We start from the raw sequence: 24,886 nt of genomic DNA on the forward strand, positions 1-24,886 counted from the left end.
CTTTTGTTTCTCATATTAAACTTGTTGCTGCATAACAAACAGATCACACCACTATCTTTTCACCTCTGGTAGAAAAGGAGTAATCACTTACTTGAATAAGGCCACTTTGTGTATGACACTCTCCATACCAGTCTCATTGTTCTCCTGTTAAAAACATTTCACATGCTAATGCGCTAAGAACAAAATATGGGCAGCTGAAAAACAGTAAATCAAGTCTACCTAATAGTAAGTCTACAGATATTTTGATAAAACTATACATTTGTCAATAACACAGCAACAATTCAAATGACGGAAGGAAACAATCTTGTATTTACATTTTAAGAATGTTGCTGCAATTTAGTTACAGCATATGCTAAAGCGGAAAACATTATTATCAATATTTCTAGCCAACAGTAAACACACATCGTTCAATTGAATAGTCTTAAATGTGACTTGAGTGTCAGCACCATACATTTCAAATCTCATAATATTAAATACTGTGAGATTCTATCTAAGATCTGATTTACATGAACTATTAGCCTAACTGTACAGATGTATTCGGAATATATATAGTACTTCTAATAGTTGTGTTTGTTTTCTATTATTCTATTATCTTATATCACTATACATAGAATAGTTTAATACTAATTTGCAAATGTATGTGTGTGGTGGTGGTGGGGTATTCTGTCCACTACTGTAACAAAAAATTGACAGATATTAGCATGTATCTCTGTAGAGAGCTAACAGATATCAATGGTGTGCAAGGCTGTCTAAAGCAACATGGGTTCGCCAAGGTACAAAGTTTCCTGTGTGCATGGTGACCCCATTCAGGTCAATTTGCCCATTATGCATTTATATTCAGAGTTGGTCTCAATGTTCAGAAAATGGGGAAGCTTATGTGCCTATGGTTGAAAGCTCCTGTTTCCCAAGGAGCCTCTCTGGATAGAGGCAAGTATTTTAAAATTTTCCTCTGAAAAGATAGAAGAAAGAAAAAGTGAAGGTTAAAAAAAGAAGAAACCACTCACATTTTTGGGTAAAGATTTTGCAATCGCACTGTGAGCCATTGGTTCAATACAGAGCAAATGGATAATTTCTCTCATAGTAATGTCATCTTTTGTCACATGACTGACACCTGGTACATATCTTTCTCCTGATAAGGAAAATAATGGGGGGAAAGCAGTGAACTCAAAATGGCATATACTTTTCATACAATACCAATAGACCAATGGTTCTCCAAAGGCAGCCTCAAATGCTAGAAGATGTGGCACAAATCGGTCTCTGAACATTGCAGGACTCTAAACAGATAGCAGCACCAACCCAACATCCCCAATTAAATTAGCACAGTGGCAGAAACTGTGGGACCTACACCCCTTCAGATTGGTATCAACAGATCCACTGATTTTTGTAGGGGTTTCCCCTTATGTCCTTCATATAGTGGTCCTACAATTAACCTTCCTTCCCTTCCTTATCAATTTTGGCCTTATTACAAGAAGAAATCAAGGCCTGAGAGTTCAACCATCTGCCTTCATCTATTGAGGCTTAGTTTGAGAACTTTAGCACTGGATCAATTTAAAAATACCTAAAGAATATTAGATTCAGGGCTCTCAGTTTGACAGCAAGCCAATCAGTAAATGTGCATTTTACCTTGCATACAGAGGTGACTGGTATATTTTCAAGCTGATACTTCATTTTTACTCCTCATACATCATTCATGCCTGTATCAGCCACCTTCAGAAGCCCTTCCCCACACAATCTTCAGAAGCAGCGCTACATAGTAGTCTTGTAAAGCCATCAACAGCCACTGGAAGTACAACTTTATCCATGGAACAGACAAATGGGCTATCCAATGAGACGCCTGAGCTATCAGTCCAACTAGACCCTTCTTGGGAGACAAATAGCTACCCACACCAAGTCTTATCACAGGACCAGCATAAGAGACACCAGAGAAATAAGAGAGGCTGCAAATATGAATTATGGTATGACTGCCAAGGAAAGGGGCTTTATAAGGGCCTCCGGAACCAGCTTATGACAGTGAAGTTTGCTCATGTTGTTAGTGCTGATGCAAACAAGAAAGAACTAACCTGTAAAGGCGCAACTCCACCCAGTCCAGCATGAATGGTTCAAGCCCATGCCTCTGGTTGTTGCTCTAGACTAGTGGTCGGCAAACTCATTAGTCAACAGAGCCAAATATCAACAGTACAATGATTGAGATTTCTTTCGAGAGCCAAATTTCTTAAACTTAAACTATATAGGTAGGTACACTGTTTATTAACTTAATAATCTTTAATTAAAGTTTTAAGTCTTAATTAAACTATAGGCAATTAAAAACACTGGTCTTCTTGTCTAATCAGTTTCTAACATTAGTAAGTACTTTTATTTTTCATTTGTTGCGTACAGCTTGTACATCTTCCCTCAACTCTGAACTTCCATTCTGTGAATTTTGCATTTTTTACAAGCACATTGATTTTTGTGTTTACTATATGCAATTTCATGTTGGGACTTACATGGGCCACTGGCAGACATTTTATAAGGGGATTACTGACAACTGCCCTCTCCCCTGAACTGCAAAAATAATAATACTGGAAGGCAGAGCACGCTGCACGGACCAGCCAGCGACCAGGAATGACCGCAGGGAGGGGAGTGAGTTCAAGGCAATCGACAGTTCGTTTATCATGCAGATGGGACTGGGAGGGGGACAAAAGAAGAAGCTTCAGCTTCCTACACAGGCATTTTTTACAAGCAGGCACACTCAGTATATTGGCGGTTGCACACTCTAGCGTTTGCCGGAGTTTGGGTCCCTCTCCTTGCCTGCAGGTATTGACCAGGGGGGATTTCTAGAGGGCTCGGATGACATCTGAGCACATGGGCGGCAGCCCCTGTGCAACCCTCCCTCCGAAGCGCCCACGAAGCCCTCCGAAGTCTAGTCTGGAGGGTCCTCCAGCAGGGTTACCTGCGCGCCCCTCCTTGGCTTCTGTGCCGACCGCGGAATCACAGCTCTGTGCCCAGGCCGGCTCCTTCCTCTTCCATCAGACTCCCCACGCCCCTTGAGTGAACTCCAGGCGTCCCATCCCGCCTCGCCAGCCAGTGGGAGGGCCTGCCGGGCCAAACCAACTGGTGGCAACCCAGGAGGGGAACACAAACCTGGAGCGAGGATTCCAGACCCCCTTTTACTTTCCAATCATAGAACCAGCTTTTTTTTGTTTTGTTTTACTGCCGAGGTAATCAGTCTTTTTTGAGAATGAAAGAGAACTTTGCTCCTCTGCTTTTCTAATGAACTACAAAGAACCAGGCGGGGCTGTAAGAGGAAAGGAGCAGTTTGCTAAATCACGCGCGCGCTTAGAGGGACGGTCATCTCCTTCGGTAAAATGCAGCCTATGTTAGCGAAGGGTCTTTCCAGCCGTTCACGGTCTGAGGATCCAATTACAGAGCCGCACTCCAGGGGCCAAAGAGCCACTTGCGGCTCAGGAGCCGTGGTTTGCCGACCACTGCTCTAGACATTTCTGAAATTGTTACTTTGCTCAGGCACAAAGCCCATCAGCGTGATTCACAGAAACCATGAAGTAGTATGAAATACGCTTGTCTAACATTCAGAGTATATTTGTTTTAGACATTAAGTATTCAGTTATAAAATCTACTTAATATTTGTAAAATAAATGGCAAAAGCATTCCTCAGCTCTTTGAATCAGAGGTGCAGGCTTTTGTAGGGGGGAACTGCCTGTTAAACCACTGCAGTAGCACATATATATTACAGGCATCAAACCAAGCAAAGAATGAACTACAGATTTGATCAGATTTTCTGAACAGGATAGACCACCCCTGAAGGAGAAAAAGGTCAGACCTCATTGTTCCTGCAGGCAAATGTTTCTTACCTACAATGTAGATAAGCACTTGAAGCATTTCTTCTATTAGTGTGTTACACTGCTTATTCAAGTCCTGTAAGATTTAAAGAACTACTTAGAAGAAACCAGTCAAATTATTGGGAGAATAAAGTAATATAAAAAATTCAAGATTAACTGCAAGCTACACTAGAGGCCCTATTTTTGATGTATACAATAATCGAATGCAAAAAGTCTTAGCCATTACATTGTTGGAGTAATACAGTACATTCGCAGACAAGATAGGCGAGAACAGAGTTCCAGGCAACAAAGGCTAGAGTTTGAATTTCAGCAACTTGAGGATCCCCACTTTTACTAAAAGGGTTTTCGCAGACCCCCCCCCCCCCAAGCAATACCTTTCTCCCGTAGTTTCACGAACCAGAATTCACCTTTTCAAACCAGGTATGTTCATGTCTTCAAACAATACAGTGAGACTCTTAGCATATACATTTTAGAATCAAGAGAAATATTTTTGTTATCGGCACATGGCCTACAAGCTAAGTTTTCAGAACTCAGTTTTCAAACCTATAAGATGAATAACAATCTGATACAAAAAGCCTAGCACACTGATTCTTCAATAAAACACTGTTCACATTTAAGCAAAATACTGTTGTTGCATCAAAGCAGATATAATAATGAAATTTGCACATGATTCATCTGTGAAAATTAATAGCATAGTTTTGGTTACCTGGTCTTTTGTTGGCATGATGTTCTTAAAGGCATCAAGTAGTTCATACCGTTGGAGTACCAACAAGAGGAAACTGTTTGGATCCATATATGCTGCACCAACCTAACAAATACACCAGCACGAAATAGAATTAAACAATTATAGAAGAAATACACAAGAACTATGCTACTATATGGGTAAAAAAGTTCAAAAGTGTTTCACCTGGAGCAGGATTATATCTTTATCAAACATTTCTTCTCTGCATTTAACATCTTGATAATAAAACATCTGAAAATAAAAAATATGTTTAACAAGTTTGTGAATCAAGTTTAATTCGCAGACCGGCACTTTATGTTTTAGGAATGTGGGCCCATATGTTTTAATTTCTACACACACATACATGCACAATACTCTCAATAAAAAACTCTCAATAAAAATGCATTTTTAGGAAATTAAAATTAGTGACAAATCTTGCTGCCATTTCCAACTTTTAGAAGTCTGGGCTAGGTTTCAGTGGCTGGTGTTACTCATGCACGGAAATGGAATCTAAATACTGAGCTGGATCCAGCAATTTATCCTTACAAGGCTTGTGGTTCTCTTGTGTTCCCTTCCATCCTCTGACCCCAGGAAAGTTGATTCCTGGGATTGCAGGACCTATATGAACTAATAGCAACATGGATTAGGGAGGCTGCTGCAAGAAGAGGGCAAAATCACACATCTCCCACAAGCATCAGCACTTCTGATGCAAGATGCAGGAGGGTTAACTTCATCCCCTTTCCCAACTTATCCAAGGTGGCTATCAATCCATGAGTCCCTGGGAATCAACTTTCATGGGATCAAAAGGGACTGCTGCAAGGGGAAAAACAGGAAAGATCTACAATGGTTGGCACATTTGACTGATGGATTTTTTAATCTAACCCATTTGGTGAAATTCATATAATTTCTTTAACTGGCTATTTTATACACGCTAATAAGCAGGGGCCCTGACCTGGATGGCCCAGGCTAGCCTGATCTCGTCAGATCTCAGAAGCTAAGCAGGGTCGGCCCTGGTTAGTATTTGGATGGGAGACCACCAAGGAATACCAGGGTTGCTGTGCAGAGGAAGGCACTGGCAAACCACCTCTGTTAGTCTCTTGCCATGAAAACCCCAAAAGGGGTCGCCATAAGTCGGCTGCGACTTGACGGCACTTCACACACACAATAAGCAGGGAAGAGAAAGTCCTATTCCCCCTTCCCATTCTCCCCCCATTTCTGGCTCCCTTATCCCTGCCCCTGGGGCCTGATGCCTGAGCAAGCTCACACCCAAGCTTCATATTGTTTCTCCTCTTCATCCTCACTCCAGTTCAACTGAGTACTTCCCACCTCCTAAGAACTGGTGGTAGTTTGCTAACTTCTTCTCCTTCCTGTTGCTTTCTCATTTTTGTACTGTGTGCAGTATGGTGGTGGTGGAAAGTGCTATCAAATCACAGCTGACATGGTGACCCAGTAGGGCTTTCAAGAGACAGTTTGCCATTGCCTCCTCCACGTAGGGCTGAAAGCGTTCGGAGAGAACTGTGACTGCCTGAAAATCACCCAGCAGGTTTCATGTGGAGGAGTGAGGAATCGAACCTGGCTCTCCAGGTTAGAGTCTGTTGCTCTTAACCACTATATCAACTAGAGGCAATTGTTTTGAATTGTAAACTGCCTGTAACACAGTAGCAGAAAGCTAGTACAGAAATGTGATAAGTAAGAAAGATAGTGTCCTTGTTGGGGATTATATGCCATTGTTTAAAGATTTAATGTTGCACTTGAAATAAGCATATTTGCAATGAGTGCCCTGATCTAGGGTATATGCACTCTGGTAATATACTAGTAGAAATGTATTGGCAACTTGATCTTAATAGAAAAAGCAGCACCAATTGGGAGAATGTATTTATGGCACTACTTGCAACATACCTGGCTAATCAAAGATAATCCATTCCTTCTCCACATTTCTGCAGCAACCTGAGCAACCAACGCTAGGCAGCGCAAAGGATATTCTACTAGAAGCTGCACTTGGAATTCTTCCTAAAAAAAAAGAAAAATGTTAAGTTATGAAGAAAACTGACATTCTGAACGCAACATTCAGTCAGTAAGCAGCAGAAAATGTGAGGCTGTCGAGTGATTACCATATGGTTCCAGAGAGCATCTTGAGGAATTATGCAACTGCAAACTTGGGTCTCCTCATTCTCTTGATCTGAACCCTTCATGGGAAGATGGCTGCCTTTTTGGAACCAGATGCAGGACACACAATCTTCCAGCACTGCATGCATTGCAACAGAGGCTGGAAGGGGGACATTGAGTCCCACCCTGGAACCTTTCACCAAGCAGAAGGTCAACATGTTGGGGACCATGTGCTATCCATGAATCAAAGGCAGACTCACTAAGGGTGCTGGCCAGCTTATTAGTTGGAGAGATGAGCCTTCTTGGTGGGAGCCCCATTTGCAGGACAAAAGGGGGCAAGCTTCCTCTAGGTGAGGAGAAGGAAAGCAGGTCTGCTGCTCCCCCCACCTCTCCTTCTGGGCAGGATCCACCCAAAGCCACTCCTGGAATAGCTATAGTGATGGAGGCCACTGGAGAGGAAGCTGACACCAGTGGGAACATGAGGCACATGAGAAAGGCTACAGTAGATACAATAGTGAGGAACTACCTGTCCGAGCCCTACGAATTACATGCCACCGGGTCACGGAGGTACTGTGCCATGAAAAATATGGTCTGGCTGGACCTCTCATGGCTCAGCGGCTCCTCTTGTGCCCTCCAATGAGTGTGCAGAGTGAGCATGTTTTTTCCCCAGCCAGGTGACATTGTCAGCTCACACCGCTTATGTCTGCTCCCCTGGAGGATTGAGCAACTTAAGGTCAACTTGCTGATCTTCAACTATCCAGCCCTAAACCCTAGGAGTAAGCAAAATGAGCATGTGCTTGTGCCTGCATCCTCTCCATCTGTGTCAGGAAGTCAAAGGAAATCACTCTTCCCTAAACTTAAAATCAAGGAGGAGGAGGAAACAGGAAAATTATCCGATTTGGTTGGTACAATATAAAATCCACATTCCAAATGCTGGTGGGGCTCAGCACCTCTTGGCACAATTTTGTGTAGAAAACTATTAAGTACATTGGCAACATTTTTGGAATTCTCAGAGAAAAGCCCACAAATGTGATTGGAACAAGAGATGTTACGACAGTAGACAAGTATCCGTCTAGATATTAGGAAGAATTTTGTAACAGTTAGAGCGGTTCCTCAGTGGAACAGGCTTCCTTGGGAGGTGGTAAGCTCTCCTTCCCTGGAGGTTTTTAAAAGGAGGTTAAATGGCCATCTGGCAGCAATGCTGATTGTATGACCTTAAGCAGATGATGGGAGGGAGGGCATCTTGGCCATCTTCTGGGCATGGAGTAGGGGTCACTGTGTGTGTGTGTGTGTGGGGAAGTTGTTATGAATTTCCTGCATTGGGCAGGGGGTTGGACTAGATGACCCTGGTGGTCCCTTCCAATTCTATGATTCTATTATTCTATCTCAGTTACTCCTTGAGTCCCAGTGTGAAAGGAAGACTACTGAAATGTAAATAAATAAAGCAGAATATATCAAAGTACCTCCAACTCATGTGTGCTCTATTAGTGTTGTGTTTCTTCTTTTCAGGGGTGTGAGGGAACAGGAGTGCCAGTGATAAGAGGAGCTGTAGCTCCTAACACTCCTCCTGTGAGCCAGTCACGATATAGCCTGGTGACTGCAGAGAGAGAACTCTGGTGCCCCAAACCCCAATCCCTCTTGTTTTTTGAGACCTTCCTTGAGGGAAATAACATGAGAATGAGATTTGTCAGGTCTGGCTGGTTGGCTTGCCAGGTTGGCTTGGCTTCTCTGGGTTGACATTGATTGTGGTGGGCTTGCCACATAGGCCTATTGTTCTTTTGTAATTCTCTGTTTTTATGTTAGTACTGTTGGGCTTATTGATTCTGTTTGAATTTGGAGGCTTCTGGCCAGTGGTTCCTTTTGCATATCTGGCTATTGGCTTCTTTGTTCTGGAGGAAGGATGGATCCCCCCCCCACTGGAAACAGTGGAGACTAATGGCTAGGGCACCTTATTCAGGGGCCTGTAGAATTGCACCCTTTGATTTAATTCACTTGAAACCTGGGAGGTCATTAGTGGACTGGAAGGACTAGGACCCTACAATTTTGGTGTAACTTGCTTGAAAAACAACTGCTGCAGGCCCTTGGAAAGAATCCCCCATACGAAAAAATGTTTTGGGGAAATCCCAAAACAGTATTGAGTACCCAAATAATCCAGAATATTGGTACAGAAACCATTCCCAAAATACAAAAATACCAAATTATTTGCAACGGAACATACCTCTCTCTCTCTCTCTCTCTCTCTCTCTCACACACACACACACACACACACACTTTCAGTGGAAATACTTGTTCAGGAAGAGATATTGACCACCAACTGGTCAGGGATCCTGGCTAGATTGGCCAAGGATCCTGGAGGTTTTTTGCCTTCCTCTGGGCAGAGTGGGAGGGTCACTGTGGGATTGGGTGGGGGGAGAGATTGTTCAGAATTTCATGCGTTGTACAGGGGTTGATGATCCTTGAGGTCCCTTCCAGCTCTATATTTCTAACTATCAGGGGTATTTTTCCTCCATTTTCCTGCAAAAAGATATTTTACAAAATAGACTATGGGTTGAATCTAGCCTGCTTTTCTACTGGTGAAAAATGAGGATGTGGTTCCCTTTGACCACCAAGAAGTCTTCACTGGGAATCATACTACCTGCATGGACAAAAGGCATGGGCAATGGGAGCTGTAGTTAAAAGGGGAAATAGGCGAGACTGAGTGAAAAAAATGGCTAGATCTAACCGTACGCTTACCCAGCTGAAATACTTACAGAAGATATAAATTCCTGTAACCTAGAGATTGTTCCGGTTTTGATCAACTGTATGTGCAGACCTAGGAAATGCAACAGTTACATTTATATTTATCAAGACTTGAAGAGGCACATTTCTAGATTTTCTAGAATATATTTCAATCTTGCTTACATAAGGCAACATTTAAAGCGTCTATACCAATCAACTGCAATTGTTTAAACAAATCAGACATGTAAGTTAATCAGGCAAAAATGATAATGAACATGACACTGAAGTTGGAAAGATCAAGGCTTCTGCTTGTGTCTAGATGGGAGTTCATAGTTATGTTTACTCCAAAAACACTGGATGGTTTGAAGAGTGATGCCATGTGATCCTGATAGACATGCAGGCAGTAGATGTACTCGGTTGTCTTCCGCCCCTCCCCAAATGCACTCTCAGAAGTTTGACTCATGCAGAGACTAAGCTTCATAACTGCCCAATTAAAACATTCAGAAAGAGGCATGTTGGACAGCATTCTGAAAATGGAATCTGAGGACACATTTTATTGTTCAGGGCTGAGATCACAAACATCCAGACATTACATTTCTACTATTTTTTAGATGAGAACACAACACCCCAGGCAAATTTTGTGTCAATAAATGCGAAATACTGACCACAAAAATCAGGAAGTCAAATTCATACATAAATCAGTTTCCTGAAACTCAACTAAATTATGCTGACACACCCAATTGTTGTGTTTCTTAATATGCATATTTTACTTAAAATATGTCCAGTAACAGTGGCATATAAGTAAAAAGACCCAGGGAGGACTGAACTATGTCTTACCACCTGATCAGTCACAGTGGGTAGCCGTGTTAGTCTGTCTGCAGTAGTAGAAAAGGGCAAGAGTCCAGTAGCACCTTAAAGACTAACAAAAATATTTTCTGGTAGGATATGAGCTTTCGTGAGCAGATGGATTCACATTCTAGCTGTATCTGAAGAAGTGAGCTGTGGCTCACGAAAGCTCATACCCTACCAGAAAACATTTTTGTTAGTCTTTAAGGTGCTACTGGACTCTTGCCCTTTTCTACACCTGATCAGTGGTGATCATTTTATTCTCTCAAGATTTAAGCAGCTACGGACCTCCACCAGAGTTTCCTCTGGCTTTGCCCTGCCCAGGCATAATTCACCATCTTTTGGGTCCTAGCATGCGCAACTCATTGCAAGGTAAATTTAAAAATAATTTTCTTGGATAGAAACAACTAGCAACAAAACACTTACCAGCAAGCATTCTGGACAATGGCAGATGAATGCTGACAGGATCTGTAGAGACTTTGAAATGTTTACTTTCCAGAGAGTGGCCACATAAATGAATTACCATCTTCTCCCTCGAACTGCTATTTGCACTACATCTCACTACTGCTGCATGGCATTCCTTGTAAGCTGTCACCAACAACTTCTCCTAAAATGGACAATATTTTTACAATTGTGTCACATTTGAAATATACAGCCTTTTCCCCTACAATGTAATGGGGTTCAAAAAACCCTACAGACAAATTTCTTTAATATGGTACGCACCATGCCTCTCAGATTAAACCGAGTTTAATATGTTAAACCTTCATGATAATGTAAGTCTTTAACAGAGCATTCCTGACCTTTAAGGGTGAAGTCCCATAGGAGGCCAGGAAGGTGCTGTGCCAGCCTTCCATGCCAGCGTCTGGGCTACTTACGCCAGCGTAAGTGGCCCCAGCGCTGGCATAGAGGCCCGGACACCAATCTCTGGATGCCGCAGTAGCAGCACCATCCCAGGACGCTGACAGGAACTTCCGCCAGTGTCCCACTGGCGTAAAGTCTCGTGCCGGTATTCTGGGAGGCATTCCGGCATCCCCGGGGGCGTTCCCAGGGCATTCTGGGGGGCAGGGCTGCCAGTAGGCAGCCTCCTGTCCCCTTTCACCCTGTTACACCAGCGGTGAGAACAGCGGTGTTGCGCCTGCTTTTTAGCAGGTGAAGCCTCGCTGTTCTCTATGGGCGAAAAGCCCCACTTAACATTTTAAAAGCTTTTAAAAGGCTTTTTTTAAGCTTTTGGCATCAGGGAAATGGGTTAGGAGGTGCTGCCGCGGTGCCTCCTCCCCACCGTCCCCACACACCGAAAGCTCAGGAATGCACTGTTAGAGATACAGAAACAAGTCATTCTATAAGCATATGCATTACTGAGTTGAACCTCTTTAGCAGCACCCTTCTTTTTTTCCTGATTGTGAGCAAAGGGTCCGGGCCCATCCTCATGAATAATAATGTCAACTAAATATATTAAGTACATGTAAATCCCTCTATATATTTTCACATACCACTACTCAGTTGATTTTCAGACAACGTTCTGATAAGTTTCCTTTTACTAGAACTTCGTTACTTAACTGCATGCTTTCAATTCTGAAGTTTCATGAAAGATACACAGCTCCTGAATTTGCAAACTAATTTTGTTGTGGTGTGAGAAGTCATTTTTAGCTTTATAAAGTGGATTACAAAGCTTTGAAGAAGAAATGTAAAAGAAGAAACAAGGATCCAGTGAAAATGTGCCCCCCATAGCATTTTCCCCTATAAATAATTAGCTCAGCTTTGACACACATTCAAATCCCCATCTAAGTCAAGGATCTATACTTTGTAAAGTAACGGCTGTTCTTTGAAATTATCCAAACTTACTAACAGCACCATGTAAGTAGGGATTTATTTATTTACTTACTTACTTGGCTAAATGCAAAGAGTCCCACAAACCTTTCAGATTAATAAGTCTACCATAACAGGATTCGCCCCATTAACTGTTGAGGGTCAAGAGGGAAACAAACACCGATGGGTTAACATTGAGCAGTCAGGCCTACCACGGTCTGGGGAAGGAGAAGAGGGAACTGCTCACAAGGAACCTATGAAAATTTTAGATCATTCCATGAACAGCAGGTCTCTCTATTTTGTTAAAAACAAACTTACATCACAAGCACACCATTCCTGAAACATCAAGAGAACATTCTTCAGCTGCATCTGAATAGCAATGGCTGCTTCCCAGTCAGGATCCACCTCAATGTGTTGACCGATTTGCCTTTTTATTTCTTCCATTCCCTGTAATTACATTCCCCACACAAAACAGTATTGAAGTATTTTAACTGGTCACGATAACTGATTTTAGACTTATTCAGAGAGATTAAGGTTATGCTCCTAGACTAATTTACAGGGAAGTTCGTTCAAACTGATCAAGGCCAATATTTGATTGGGATTACAAGTGTGCACTTTAATTTTATCCCAATTTGTAGAATAATGAACATATGAAGAGCTGAATTAGACCAGAGGTCCATCTAGTCTAGCATCTCACACAGCAGCCAACCAGTTCCTCTGGAGGGACAAGAACAGGGCACAAAGGCAGAGGCCTTCCCCTGATGTCACTTCCTGGCACTGATACTCAGAGATTTACTGCCTCTGAATGTGGAAGCTCCCTTCAGTCACTATGGCTAGTAGCCACTGAAAGACCTGTCCTCCATGAATCGGCCTAATCCGCTTTTAAAGCTGCCTATATACGTGGCCACCACTACATCCTCTGGCAGCAAATTCCACATTTTAATCACTCATTGGGTAAAAAAGTATATCCTTTCTTTCACCCTGAATCTACTGCCCATCAGCTTCAGTGGATGCCCTTGAGTTCTAGTATTTTGGAAGAGGGGAGAAATGGTCATCCGTCCGCTCTCTCTACCTCATGCATAATTTTATAAACCTCTATTATGGCCTCTCTAGTTGTCTCTAAACCAAAAAGTCCCAGACTCTTTAGCCTTTCCTCATATGGAAGGTGTGTTCCAATCCCTTAATCACCTTGGATGCCATCTTCTGTACTTTTTCCAGCACTGCTATGTCCTTTCTGAGATTTGATGACCACAACTGCAAACAAATGAGGCTGCACCTGAACGTTATTAGGTTAGCTGTTTCGTTTTCAACTCCTTAAGTCATAACCACCCAGCACAGAATTTGCCCTTTTCACTGCTGCGGCACACCGAGCTATCCACAATGACCCCAAAATCTTTCCCTCTCAGTCTCACCAAGTTCAGAATCCATTAGCGTAAACTTGGTTGGGATTTTTTTGTCCCAACGTGCCTCTCCTTACACTTACCTACACTGAACTTCATTTACACCATGATTGCTAACCTTGCTTAGGAATCTTTGCAGAGGTACCTTGTCAAAAGTCCAAGTACATAATGTCTATTGGGTCACCATTATTTACATGCATGTTCACTTTCCTAAAGAACACCAAAAGGTTGATGAGGTATGATTTCCTTTTGCAGAAACCATGCTGATTTTCTCTCAGCAGGCTTTGTCCTTCTATGCGCCCAATAATTCTAGTTTGATTAAAGTTTCTACTAATTTGCCTGGGACAGACATTAGGCTAATTAGCCTGTGATTTCCTGTTTCCCCTCTGCCCCCCTTTTAAAATCGGTGTAACATTTCCTACTCTTCAGTCTTCTGGTACAGTTGTTGATTTCAGAGACAAGTTACGTATATGGGTTAGCAGATCAACATCTGAGTCCCCTGAGAACTCTTGGGTGTATGACGCCAGGACCTGAAGACTTACTGGTTTTTAATTTCTCCAATAGGTCTAGAAGAACTTCATCTCGTCACCTCAATTCAATTCTTCAGACACCCTTCCTGAAAATAGTGGCTGTGGCCTGGGTACACGCCCCACACCTTCCACAGTGAACACAGATGCAAAGAATGCACTGAGCTCCTTTTCCATGTCATCATCTTCCTTCAGCAATCCTTCTATTCTTTGGTCATCCAAAGGCCCAACTGCTTTTCTCTGGCTGGTTCCCTGTTGTCAATATATTTAAAGAAATGCTTGTCTTGATGCTTTTTGCAAGATGCTCCTTAAATTGTTTTTTTGCACACCTAATTATTAGCTGCTGCTTCTTTTGCCTGACCCTGTGGTGCCTTCTGTTCACTTCACTGGGGCAAGCCTTTCACTTTTTGCTTTTTATGGCTTCCTTGACTTGGGTCATTCTTTTAGACCAGTGGTTCCCAACCTTTTTTTGACCAGGGACCACTAGAACTTTTTTGTTCGGTGCAGGGACCTCAAGGTTCAAAATAAAAATTCCGAGTGCCAATGCGGCAATTTAACCTGAATACTGAGGATTTAGTTTAGAAAAAACAACTCATATGTTAACATCTTTTGCCTTAAAAGAAAAACACAATAGCAGAGATTTCAATGATACAAACAACTTTTTATTGAAAGGCAAATCCAAGGCAAAACCTCCCATTCACAGATGGCCAATAACCCTTCCCCCCATGCAGAGTTTTGAGAATCTGGATGGGGAAAACGTGCATCGGAGTGGCAAATCCAAGGCAAAACCTCCCATTCACAAATGGCCAATAACCCCATCCCGCGACGGCTGTTAGCCTGGAGGCTAGCCCAGGGGGCCGTCTTCCGTCCCCGACGGAGGGAGCCGGGAGGGTGGCACGCGCGCCAACAAGCGCCCCTTTGGTCGCGTCGACGGCGAGGGAGGACGGTGGCCGCGTGAGTGGCCTGGGGGCGGGGGGAACCGAGGCCCAGCCGGTCCCTTGCCAATACGTCCCCTCTCTTCTAGGAAGCCGTCACAAGAGAGGAGCACAGTGAGGGACCTCCCCACAAACAGCTGGGAGACAGGAGGACAAGCAAGGGGGAGGCGAAGACACGCGCCGCCAGCTTCTGAGCGGCCCACCAGCCAGCTGGGCGTCGGACGAGCCCGGCCAGGATGCGGGCGGGGCGGAAGGCGAAGGGTCAGACTGACGGACGTCCCGGCCCAGCCCGGTGTGGGGGCAGGGGAGGTGTTTAAGATGGGGACGGCCCTATAAAGAGGGAACGAGGTGGAGGCCGAGGAGGATCGCCATGGGAAGGAAAATCCACGACCTCCTCCTCCTCACTGCCGCCGCCTGGGCTCCTTCCTACCTTCCCTCCCCGGGGGGCCTGCCGTCCGCCCTCAGTGCCTCAACCTCCCTCCGCCAGCCAAAACCAGCCGGAAAATCCCGCCCGTTGATTGGCTGCTGCTGCCGCCTGCCTTGGCACCGCCGGCCCTCGAGCGCCGCGTGAAAAACCCGGCCGTGCTGTGAGGCGAGGGAAAGGGGGGGGGAGGAGGAGGGCGCTTTACCTCACACACGCCCCCTGAGCTGCGGGCGCAGCTCAGCTGAGAGAGAGGAAGAGAGCTGCATGCCGGACCCCTGGTGGTCCGCGGACCACCGGTATAACTTTGTTTCGCGGACCCCTGGTTTAGTTCTCGCGGACCCCTGGGGGTCCGCGGACCACTGGTTGGGAACCAGTGTTTTAGACGCAGCAGTATGTTTCCTGACCTGGGGGAATGCATTCTATATGGACTTCCAAGCATCCTCTATGGACTTAACCCTCTTGTGTTTTCCTTTCAGCTTCATTTTAACCATTCACCTCATTTTTGTGCAGCTCCTTCTTTTGATTTTTAAATCAAATGCCAGTATTTTTACTCATGTAAAACAGAAAAAACAGATCTCCTTTAAAAACTTAAGAATATTTATGATTTCATATTATGAAACGCTACTACATTAAAGTCCTCTGGTGTAAAATGGTCATTATCCCATCAATATTGTTTGGAGTGTAATACAATTAAATTGGTCAAAGGCAAATCAGATACGTCACAAACACATAGTACCTGCATGCAAGAGAGAACCTTCAGGAAAGACCGGAACCCTTCCGAAAACTGTTCCCGCAGCTTTTCTGTCCACACTGTAGGCTTACTGATCAAAATGTATCTGTCAATTTAAAACATTCCTTATATAATTTCATAAATTGAGAAATTTCCTGCTTTCATTTAAAAAGCTGGCTTTAAACAAAAGAACTATACAGGGCTGGACAGGATTCTGGAAATCTTCACGCGAAAAACCCATTGATTTTGATAGCTGCTTTGTTGATGGAGCCTGGTTGAAATGTGGAGGGGTCAGCCATCTTTGACCATTGATATACACTGCTAGAGTTTTCTCAGAACAAGTACTTGCAGTTTAGGGAGACAAAACATGACGTGAGACTGTAAATGTCTATATCCTGGGCACTGCTTCATTTCTAGAATCCAGTTAGCAACTATGCCCTGGTGACAGCAAAGCAACGTGAAAAGGAAGAAGGCCCTGTGCTGGCGTGTCTGAGTGAAGGCCAGCAGTTACAGCTGTGGTTTCAGCATGCTTAGGGGTGACCTGGGGTGAGAGGGGAGGGGGCTGAACCAGCATCCGGATCCTCCTCTTCCTATTCCCAGATGGAGGGGGGCACTTTTCTTCCACCACTCAAAGACGCTGGAAGGGAAGGGGGTTCCGGCTCAACCTAGTCCTCCTCCTCCTCCCATTGGGGTGCTCCTTGTCCCCTCTCTGCATTTTGGCAGCCTCAGCCCTGCGGAGAAGAGCAGCCTCAACATCTACCTCCTCAGCTTCTAGCTGCAAGGGTTTAACTAGCTCCTTACATCTATTACATGTCCCATTCTCTGCTATCCTGTCTGGTGGGGCAGGCTTGCCTCACAGGAGCCTCTGTTCCAGCTGGGGAGAGGCCTCTGCCATGCCCCCTTGTAGGCTGGTATTGCTTCACCGCCTGGCTGCACCATGCATTGTGTTCCTGCCAGCCAGCTGGGCAGTGGATTCTGCAGCTCCGGCCAATTCTGGTGCAAGCTTCGTTGGCCCAGTATGATCTGCCAGCTTGGTGGCAGGATTGACATTACAGACAGTCATTCAGACAAATACTCGTTCTTTTCTCCGTTTCTACTGGATTGCTTTAATACTTTGTCCATGGCCAATACAACTGCTGACCATGGTTCTAAAGCAGCCAAAAATTGCTTAGTCTCTGAAAGGAGCAAGGTTAGGTGGACTGCCTGGTCAACAACACACTGTACAGGAAAATTTTCCTAACACTGTACACAATATTATCCAATCAAAATACATTTTGCAACAGATGTCCCAAGTCATACAGACATTTCCCAGTCTCATGGGCAAATAAATAGATGAGAAAAAATATCCAGTTAATGAAGTACATACTGTTCTCTATAAAAGGAAATGCTTACTTGAGGTCACATATGACTGCATACACTCTGCTTAGTTTCTCTTGGCTGTAACCCTGGAAATTGAACTTGCCATTTTTGTCCAAATATTCTGGCAGCTCTTCAAGTAATGTCTCTGTTATGACAGTGATTACATTTTGCTCTTCAATGAGATGGCGTGCCTAAGGAGGAAAATGTGTTTGAATAGAAATGTTCTTCAGAAACAGAATAAAAGGAGTTAACCATTAGTGTTGTTGTGCCAGTGCGTACACATAGTGGAAGAGTCTACAAGGCTATAATACTTATGTTACATAGTGATTCTCATTGTTTCACTAGTGGAAAAATATAATTGGATTTAATTTCACTTTTCTCCCACTCTTGAGTCGGGGGGGGGGGCTCTTTCAGACCAGAATAATTTGGATTGGATCCCATGTAAAATCTCCACTTCTGAAAGGGATTTCAATCAGCAGAGTGGGACTCCCCCCACTCCTGCTTTGCTAAGACCAAGTCAAAGGGGGGACAACAAAGGGGATGCAATGGTCACCTTAATTGGATCATATTGGCCTCTCTACCATTTGAAGAGACTGAATTCATATGACTATAACTGCTTATAAAATGAAACAAAAAGGAGAAAGGTAACCTCTGAACAACAACAGCAAGGGGTATAAAGTACCAGAGGTTTATAACTGCTTATAGTCAAGACTTGTAATTTGCTAGCTGTCTGAACAACAGCAACTGGAAAGCATCGCCTATGGCAAATAAACGTTGAAGTGTTAAAAGCCTGCTTTGCTTCCTTTTAAAGCACAAATGACTGACACAGGCCACGAATGACCACAGGTTGCGACTCATGTGCATGAATTCCACTGAACACCAACATACCAAATCAAGTGGGCAAACAAACAGAAATTACATCAATCAAAATGCAATCAACCCCTGGGCTTTAGCGGGTTACTGATGAGCAAAATATTAACAGATAAATGTAATGAAAACATGTACTTGTATACACTTGGATGATTAGCTGTACACACCAGTGTAGGAACAGTGAAAATCTGAACTGAAAATGCCGTCACGGAGATCTGCTTCTCATGGTCATCCCTGATGTAGTCCCTCTGTAGTGTTTTGTAATGCTGTGAAGACAAGAAAGGGAGAAATCTATGACTGATTGTTCTCACGGTAGTGTGATGTAACTGAGTGCTGGACTGGGATCTAGGGAGACCCAGGTTCAGAGGTGTGCTGGGTGACCTTGGGTCACTCTCTCTCACCCTAGCTTACTTCACTGGGCTGTTGTGAGGGTAAAATGGAGGAGAGGAGAACGATGTAAGCCACTTTGGGTGCCCATTGGGGAGAAAGGAAGGCCACAAGTGAAGTAAATAAACAAATAGGCATAACAAATAAGGACGTGACTGAAGAGTCACAAGTGCTCCTAAAATATTTTAAAATGTATTAGAAATTGTTGATTTTAATCTTGGACATTTTTATAAGCAAGATTTTTCATTTCTCACATGCCCCATAACAGTTCTCATTAGAGAACAGATTTCTCCTGAAGCTCACAGAAGATTTTTCTGGACAAACAGGGGAAGATGTATTTTACTAGCTTTTTCCATAAGATTTCCTCCTGCATCTAAACTAACATGATATTTATGCCCAGTGAAAATTTTTTGCATTTTAACTTTTTTTAAAAGTCCAGTAGAACTCAGGAAGAAAATGAAGCATCAAAAAGGCAAGGACCAAATAAAAATCTTTCAACAGACAATGGACATGCATATGTATGATGAATTGGGCCCTCTGAGAAAGCAATTGTTGACGAAGACTTGCAATTCAGAATTTGGTATGAGAGTAATCTGTAAGGTGGCCAAGTTTGCAGAGGACACCAAATTATTAATGAAGCTGGGAAATACAGCAGACTGCGTAGAGCTCCAAAAAGATCTCTCCTAACTGCGTTAGCAGACAACAGTGTATCATGTTAGGTTCAATGTAAGTTTAAAGTAATTGTCATTGGGGCAAAAATCCAAACTTTAAACATATGCTACATGGAATCTGGCTGAACTTTCAGTGACTAAGCAGGACAGACATCATAGGGTTGTGGTGGATAGCTCAATAAAAGTGTCAGTGGGCAGCAGACGCAAAAAAGTCAAATTTGAGGTGAGGGATTTTTTGGAAAGGGAATAAGGGACTGGAAACAAAACAGAAGATCTATGGTGGAACTGCAGTTGAAATAATGTTGCCTTTCTAGTCACTGTATCTACAAATACTGATATTGGAACACTGGCAAAAGTGTAGCCAAGATGATCAAGTAGCTGGAGCACTCTCTCAAAGAGTGAGTTTGGGTTTCTCAGTTTAGAGAGAAGATAAGAAGGGTGGAACACATGACAGAAGGCATGAGGTGTTTCACCGAACTTCTAGTGTACAGTCATGGAATCTTTAAGATTTATTTTAAAATGTCCATAGTAGTTAACAGTCAAACAAAAATAACAATACGATCTCTATGAGTTGAAGGCAGCAACCATTTTTAAAAGAACAGAGCTACATTTTTATTTTCGTATCAACAGGATAAATAAATATATCAGTATCATCAAGCCCAAGAAGCAACAGAGCACTGCCCATGTGTGAAAGTTATAAAAGAACAAGTAGAAACAGGTACCTGTTTTTTTTTTCTTGTGTGTATAAAAGAATGCCAGCAAATAACTGCAGAGCCAGTTTTTGGTTATGTGGTGGTCCAAAGTGTATAATTTTATAAAGTTTCAGATTAATGGGTTAATCTTTTCCAGTGCATAGCCATTTTAGTTCTGGCTACAAACAGGAAATGGAATTAAAGAATATTAATTCTTATACTGTAGAACTAGTTGATTTCACATGTTTACTCTATCTTTTTCTGAACAAGGTTTTAGTGCTGCTGAATTACTACATGTTGTGCCAAGTTTATTAACCACAGAGGGGGAAATTTTAGTTTCAGTCCTCTCAGGTATCTCATAACTTGGGGAAGTATATAATTACAGTTTATAAAATACTGGCTTTACAATAAGTAGTACCAATCAGTAATTACATTCTATAATTTTACTTTGAGCTGTTCTAATAAATAACCATAGTCACTGTGTACAATATCTACAAACTGGAAAAGTGATCTTTTTCCATTCAGAGGGTTGGATCCAGCACAAAATTTCCGCTTCTTCCTGACCTCTTGCACAAGTGAAAATGCAAGAAAAAGACCAAGGGTAGCGACTAACTCAAACTTATTGTATCCCCTCTTGCACAAGATTTTGTGCAACCAATTTCTGGCCACTGTATATCTAGGGAGGAAAGCGCTAGGAGTCACACAAGATCTCGTGCGAGCAGAAGTGCGCTAAGTCCTTTTATATATTTATGTTGATAGTCTGCCTTTCTCAGAGACTCAAGGTGTATTACACAATGTAAGTTAATGCACTCTAAAGAATGATGCATCTAATAATAGGACGAGGAATTGCAGAAGATTATAATGGAGCTGTTCTCTGAACAAAGCATAAGTATTAAACATCAGTATTAAATGATGCATAACGTGGTATTACATTTCTGCTTGCAGACTGCTGGATCCATGCCACTGAATTTGTCTAATTTCCTGAGACTTCAGGATGATCTATAAATGCTGCAGACTCATTATGTGATTACTCTCACAATTTTAAGTTAACTACAATTTTTTTCAGGGGTGATTTCATAAGGGATTAAAATATGTTTTGAAAGACTCAACAGGCTGTATCAAATGCTTGTTTTCTGCAAAGGAGGACAACTTTCATCATTTCCCCTTCCCACAGCAGACAGTCACATTTTACCTAGCAGTGTTCCTAGGTGACCCTTTAATCTTCCAGGCAGTATTTTGGTGGGCTACAGTGGAAGGGAGGGAAGTTCTATTACATGAACTCTGGTTGGGTATAACCCGTTTTATATTAAACAAAATAATGTTAAATAGTATGATAAGGTAACTTATTTGAATTAAAACAATTTTCATTGCTACCAGGAAATTAAATGGCCGAGGGCATTTTATTCATTCATGTGCTCACAGTTGTAAAAGCTTCAAAAGAAGATGTTACTACTGTAGGATGAAAGCCAATATAAGACACTAATTACCTTAACGAATTCCATAGCAAAAAGTTTTTTGTATTCCATTTCCATGAAAAAACTGCTGAAGATTAATTCATGTAAGATTTTTCTTGCTCCTGGAAAAATTCAATAGTTAGTGACTTTTCCGTAAACACTCTTTTTATTTTGACAGTCAAAGTCAAGAGGAAAAAGTAAAATGAACATAGTATTTGAATCCAATTTAACAATGGACTTTTTACAAAATGCAACAGTTAAAGCAAAAAGTATTTAAGAGGAAATACTGAAGCTGCTACATATATAATAGCCAAGTCATTTTTAAGTATCCATCGCTTACCTTAGCATGCATGACATCCAGGGCATGCTTAATGTTAATCCCACACAATAATCTATTGTGTACATTTTTTGTTGGACAAATGGAGTATGTGGTAAAAGTGAAATGGCAACATAAACTAAAACAGTGGAGGGCTCCAGCATCCCTTGCCAGGAGGCCCCTACTCCTTTCGTTTATATACCTTAACACTTACCTCTCTCTCTGACCTACAGTGCAATTCTGCCATTGAGAATACCCAGCATGTTTCACTAGTGTGGTAATAGAGTTCAGAGCTCATATGCTAACATGGATCATCACTGCTGTGCAGAGTCAATACATGGATCAGAACTGGATTGAGATGCAATGTGGCAGGAGTATGATTGATTCACCTATTCAGCTTCCTGAGGCCACTATGAAGTTTTGCATTAAAATGTCTCTGAATTCACCAATGAAATGTGCTGTTTACTTTGCAACAATAGTGACATAGTAACTCCTTTTAAAATATAAACTGACTATCAAACAGCCACTAATAAGATTTCTTCCATTCTATACGGCACACAAACTGGGTATATCGGTCCAACTTACCTTTATACAGTTTTGCGTCCCAAAGCATCAGTGTGCTTATACGACAAGGTTTCTTTGAATTAATTTGTTCTAAACATGTTTGACAGAAGATCTGACGAAAGTCACCTAAGTCAGAGGCACATTATTTGAACTGAATAGTTAGTAGGATAATCATGACCCACTTAAACTATCTCTCCTTTTAACAAAAAGATTTAAGACAATAACGCTTCAGGTGTAGTATGTATCAGTTTTGAAAGAAAGTGGTTTCTTTCACTCAAAACAATGTAGCCTCACCTCATGAATATTTCTCTGTCTGTTTTTACTGTGAAATCAATGATAGCAGACATTTCCCTTGGAATAAATCAGGGATGGGGAACCTCTGGCCCAGGGGCCGTATGCGGCCCCCGAGGACATTTTTTGTGGCCCTCGGGAGCTCTGGGGCCCTGCTGCAGAGGCACTGCCCTCCTCGAGGGTGTTCCTGGGGCCACGGCTTGCAGGGGTGCTGCGGTGCCCTTTGGACCTCCTCTCGCCGACTGTCGACTGTTGGTCAGTGAGAGGAGGGGGAGGGACGCTTCCCCCAAGGCTGCCCCCTACAGCCGCGGCATGCAGGAACATCGCAGCACACTGTAAGCCCCTCTTGCCACCTGTCGGCTGTTGAGCGGCGGGGGGTGGGGGAAGAGGCCCACGGCTCCAGGCAGCAGAGTATGAACTCAGGAGCTGATCGAGCTTCGGGGGGCCTTTTGTGGACTCGGGGAGGAGGGCATGGACACTGGGGCCCAGTCGCGTGGGGCTGCGTGTGCCACCGTGTGTGGGGGGGGCGGGGGAGGCGGAGAGGCTGGGGACTGTTTGCTCGGGGTCGGCGTGCGCTGCTCTAGCCTCTCCCCACCCCCGCTTGGAGATCTACGCCTGGTATGGCCCCCGAATGGTGTTATAAATGTGCAGATGGCCCTTGGCAAGAAAAAGGTTCCCCACCCCTGGAATAAATGATTACAGATTCCCTTCCCCCAAAAGTTACCTTATTCTGAACAAACCAGTATCAAGACAAACAAATCAAGATAAGATGTAAGATATTTTTAATTCTCTTCTTGTATACAGCAGAAAGAGGGGTGTTAATATTTTACTAAGGATATACAGAAGGTTCCTTCACACAGTCTTCACACAACATGATGTGGACTGTTTAAGAAGCTACCAGACTCATACATAATTCCTCTACCTAATTCTCCAGTAATCTGAATAGTCAATAAAATGCAGATTGTTCCAGTCATGTTGTTCATAGCTGATCCAGATGGCTGGTTTCATTACCTCAGGAAAATAACACATACAAACTGAAGCTTATGCAAGTAAATGGGTGTGTTTCCCCATCAGATCAGCAAATTTAATAGCCATTCAAAGACACACTGTGCACTGGAACAACGGGACCTGAATTATGACTGATGCATCCTACAGAATAGATCCTCCCAAGGACGTTGTTCAGAGTTGGGCTGGAAACAAGAACCACTGCTATAAGGACTTTTGTATAGTGATTCTATATGGTTAACTAGGGGTTGATAGAGAAAGTAAGAAATAATGTTGGTAAGATGGTAAAATAATAATGTTTTTGATTATTTAGAACAGAGTAAGGCACACATTGTTATGTTGTATGTATTAGGTGTTATGTAGAATGTATGTATGTTTATTTTGTATTTTGTGTTCTGTATTATGTTTGTTGTGTAATTGAGTTTAAAATAAAAAAGAAATTAAAAAAGAACTTTTGTATAGGATAATATTTTAAATAGCAGTAATAACTCTGTCAATTTTTAAAAGGAACATTTATCCAGACATAATTATTATGACTATGAAAAATCTTGAGCCCCTTGTCAATAGTTTGGCAATTGCATATGCTACTGAAGTTACTTACTTGAATAACTCATAAGTTTATTTAACCAGGAACCAAGACGCAAAGCAAATTTCTGATGAGCCATTATATCAGCATGAATAACCTTCACAGTAAGAGGATGCTGGGAAACATTTTTTGAATGTTTCTGCAAGATAAAAATATTTAGAATCTGAATGAGTGCATATTAAGGTGTTACTGGATCCTCCCTACTCCTATTAACCAATTCTGTTTTAAAATAAACATAACTTGAACTTTAGGATTAACTATATTTATCAAGTGGGATAAAGGGTGGTAAGGAAAGACACATTTCTCATGAATGTTTTAAAAACATGAGTATCTTGAGACAGCCAAAAATAGTCATATTAACTACATCTTATTAAATACTGCAACAAATTACCTTTATTTCTTCTTTGGCTTCCTGACAAGCAACGTACGTCCCTTTCATAACAGCCTTCCGACCCTGATTAATTACAAAAAGAAAGAGGTGGTACACTTAGGTGAGGGTACTAACAGAAATGGCATTATTAAATAATGGTAAAAAGGGAAACGGTGGAGTAGAAAAACAGATAAGGATACCTTAGATACCAAGACAAATTAAACTGGCATAAATATTCAGTAGCTTTGTATAATTGTAGAATACCACTCTGA

General features: G+C 42.5%; 1 protein-coding gene across 1 annotated transcript in view; it reads right to left on the bottom strand.

The window, feature by feature from the left end:
• Positions 1–24,886, bottom strand: part of UBR1 (ubiquitin protein ligase E3 component n-recognin 1) — an 87,647-nt gene that overhangs the window by 40,238 nt on the left and 22,523 nt on the right. The window contains exons 7-22 of the mRNA XM_056851173.1: positions 24,636–24,698; positions 24,260–24,383; positions 22,384–22,488; positions 21,516–21,604; positions 18,446–18,544; positions 17,442–17,599; positions 16,056–16,155; positions 12,352–12,480; positions 10,654–10,834; positions 9,414–9,475; positions 6,457–6,567; positions 4,744–4,809; positions 4,543–4,644; positions 3,849–3,912; positions 1,005–1,129; positions 92–144 (exon numbers count right to left, since the gene is read on the bottom strand). Of these exons, the coding sequence (XP_056707151.1) occupies positions 92–144; positions 1,005–1,129; positions 3,849–3,912; positions 4,543–4,644; positions 4,744–4,809; positions 6,457–6,567; positions 9,414–9,475; positions 10,654–10,834; positions 12,352–12,480; positions 16,056–16,155; positions 17,442–17,599; positions 18,446–18,544; positions 21,516–21,604; positions 22,384–22,488; positions 24,260–24,383; positions 24,636–24,698 (1,631 nt within the window). The remainder of the gene's footprint in view (positions 1–91; positions 145–1,004; positions 1,130–3,848; positions 3,913–4,542; positions 4,645–4,743; positions 4,810–6,456; positions 6,568–9,413; positions 9,476–10,653; positions 10,835–12,351; positions 12,481–16,055; positions 16,156–17,441; positions 17,600–18,445; positions 18,545–21,515; positions 21,605–22,383; positions 22,489–24,259; positions 24,384–24,635; positions 24,699–24,886) is intronic.

This window comes from Euleptes europaea, chromosome 6 (assembly GCF_029931775.1).
Source record: "Euleptes europaea isolate rEulEur1 chromosome 6, rEulEur1.hap1, whole genome shotgun sequence".
Taxonomy (NCBI): domain Eukaryota; kingdom Metazoa; phylum Chordata; class Lepidosauria; order Squamata; family Sphaerodactylidae; genus Euleptes; species Euleptes europaea.